The sequence below is a fragment of the Ylistrum balloti genome, unplaced genomic scaffold (genome assembly GCF_031769215.1).
Source record: "Ylistrum balloti isolate Yb309-2 unplaced genomic scaffold, AGI_CSIRO_Ybal_v1 Utg369672, whole genome shotgun sequence".
Taxonomy (NCBI): domain Eukaryota; kingdom Metazoa; phylum Mollusca; class Bivalvia; order Pectinida; family Pectinidae; genus Ylistrum; species Ylistrum balloti.
The window spans coordinates 1,721,845-1,724,854 of record NW_026781917.1 but is presented as its reverse complement, the minus strand read 5'-3'; the positions used below and the strand labels follow the sequence as shown (position 1 = coordinate 1,724,854).

The 3,010-nt window shown below is 35.3% G+C and overlaps 1 protein-coding gene across 1 annotated transcript; it reads left to right on the top strand.

The window, feature by feature from the left end:
- LOC132562777 (large ribosomal subunit protein uL6-like) lies at positions 1-2,563 on the top strand. Its single transcript, XM_060227546.1, has 4 exons — positions 1-47; positions 512-717; positions 1,241-1,454; positions 2,421-2,563. Exons 1-4 carry the CDS (start codon positions 2-4, stop codon positions 2,519-2,521), a joined length of 567 nt encoding a protein of 188 aa, XP_060083529.1. The 5' UTR covers position 1; the 3' UTR covers positions 2,522-2,563.
- Positions 2,564-3,010: the final 447 nt, after the last annotated feature.

Sequence of the window (3,010 nt, the reverse complement as noted above, 5' to 3'; positions counted from 1 at the left end):
CATGAAGATTGTGCAGAGTAACCAGTTGGTGAAGATCCCAGAAGGACGTAAGTACATCAGATCAATTCTTTCACCCTACAATGGTGTTTCAACATTATTGCCATTTTGCAATCCAATGCCCAGTCATGGGGAGGTCATTCACGGAATAGAATTCATTGGCAATCTGGTCACAGAATGTTTTGGGTAAACCTGTGAAGTTTTCGTGCTTAAAGTCTTATCATTTGGCTTTTCCTAGAAGTAACAGAAAGAACAACATTGACAGTTATGGCCTGCAGAGAGAATTTGAACAGCGCACAGATTGTGTTGTATCAATATGCCACTTGTTTACACCACTAATTTAAACATGTGTTCCTGCATTGGAAAGAGGTTAGGCCAATATTGTCTATAAATAATGAATGATTCCCAGCTGGCCTAGCTTCAAAAGATCAATGAAACATAAAAATGTAATATGTTTAAATATTCTTCTTTTTCTTGAACCAGTAAACCCTGATGTGTATTTTCTTTATTTCAGTTTCCGGGTCAGTTAAAGCCCGCAAAGTTACAATCAAGGGACCCAGGGGCACGCTCACACGCAGCTTTCGTCATTTGGCTGTTGACATCAGTATGATCAGTAAAAACACCATTAAAGTTGAGAAGTGGTTTGGCAAACACAAGGAATTGGCTGCCGTCAGGACCGTCTGCAGCCATATTGAAAACATGATGAAAGGTGTTACTAAGGTTAGATCCCAGAAAAAACAATTAATCTATTTAACCTGTCGTCTACATTCTTAGTGTTGTGCAAAGACATTAAGAATGAACTGTTAAATTGATGTGATGATGAGACAGTAATGAGTTGACCATTGAACTGTAGTTATAGGTCGCTTGCCTGATCAGTTTGACCAGATTTTAGACTAAGTGGAATCCACTCTCCTAGGATTGTGATATAAAGTATTATCTTCTGATCAATGTACATATGGAAGATGACCAATGCAACTTGTTTTCTCTTATCGCCATGTGGTTGCACAAATTTTCACCTTGAAAATAAGTTTCATAATGAAGGTGACGTATAGTTAATAGTCCCACCTGAATTTTCAGACTCAACATTTGTTGTTAACAAGTTATCTTGGTACATGTAGTGTTAAATTTCTTATTCAGGCAAAAGCCTATGTTAAGAGAGGGGTGGGGGGCATCCTGTTCTTGCATCTAACCAAAAATATTCTATGCTTTGAAAAGAATATGATCCATGGATCTGTCATTTCAGGGTTACCTGTACAAAATGAGATCCGTATATGCTCATTTCCCAATCAACATTGCCATCCTTGAAGGTGGAACTGCTGTGGAGGTGAGGAACTTTCTTGGTGAGAAGTACACTCGTAGAGTCAACATGTTGCCAGGTGTGACATTCTCCACCTCTCCTACCATGAAGGATGAGTTCTTCATCCAGGGAAATGACATTGAACTTGTGTCACGATCAGGTTTGTGGTTTATAACAGATTCAAACTTGCTCAAACTTGCAGCAATAGATTTGTTAAAGTAAAAAATTTAAGGATGTGTAAAATTCATTGTTCCTCTTTCTGGAAAACATATTTTAAACTCGAGACATTTTGTAGACAAATTGTTGTATATGATGTGAAGTAATTTACACAGAAATGGTATGTAGGGAGATGTGTGGTACTGTAAAATCCTATATTTTTGTGTGTCTAACTTTTTTATAGAAATACTGTTTTGATTTCTGTGGCACTTGGTTTTTTTACTAAGCATACTTAATAGGTTTATTAACATTATATTTACAGTTCATGGATGTATAAATTTGTGGGTTGAGAATACCTACAAAATAAATGGAAATAAATTCTCATGAAAATTAATAATTTTGACAGTACTATTGATACTTTATCTTGAGTCAATGCCAAATTTTTTTGAGTAAATTTACTTCAGATGTTTATGAATTATGTAATGATACATTCTGGTCCAGCTCATACATAATGCTTGGAAACTAAAATGAAATGCATCATTTATTTCAATTTGATCAGTGTAATACAGAAAGAAATTGATAAGTGTTCTTTTTCACTGTTATTAAAAAAACAGAGAACTCATTTTATGCTGTAATACTAACCAATTAAAGAGCTCTATACAAAAATACAACAAAATAAACTTCAGTGTAATGGATAGAATTTGTAACAATATTTTCTGGCATAACAAATATGTTTCACTCGTGTTGCTACTAATGTTGGTTTCTTTGTGATGTATACCTGTTACCGCTGAAGACGCTGTTATACATCCTCTATTGGAACAATATTTTGTAATTATTACTTTTCTACTCTTCCACTTTACCATCAATCTTTGAAAAGTCCTCAGGTTATCACAGAAACGTGGTTAAATCCTAATCTGTTTTATTTTGTCCAATTGCTCACTTTATGATGTAACATTATTGATGTTTTCAGCTGCACTGGTTCAACAGTCCACTACAGTTAAAAACAAGGACATCAGGAAGTTCTTGGATGGGATCTACGTTTCTGAGAAGACAAATGTTGTGACAGAATAAAGGGACTGTACAGATCGCTAAATTAAAAAAAAAGAAAAAACACTCAACGTTTTATTTCTTTTATTACTTCAGTAAATCTTTAAGCTTTGAAGAAGAAAAGTTGTACCCCATATTGTGTCATAAGAAACAAAAAATTGGGATGCTTACTGCAGGAATAGTTTCTAGGGTGTTCGGAGACATTTTCCTACAGCATTACCATATCATCCTCCACTTTTATTTTGTATGAAATGATATTACCTCCCTTTGTTATGAATTTTTTCACAGGTGGATCTATCAGGGGGGGCCAGATTTAACTCTTGGAACTTTCTTCCTAAGTTAACCGAGAGATTTGGTGACCATTCTCCTTGACCACTTATGTGGTTTATTCTAAGTGGAGTGGCTAAATCACTGGAAGGAGTGACATAGTCCCATGGGTACTTACCTTAGAGGAGGGAGGTGGGGTTACACCTTAAAGTTATTTCATTCAGTTCTTTGAAATATTGTTACTTC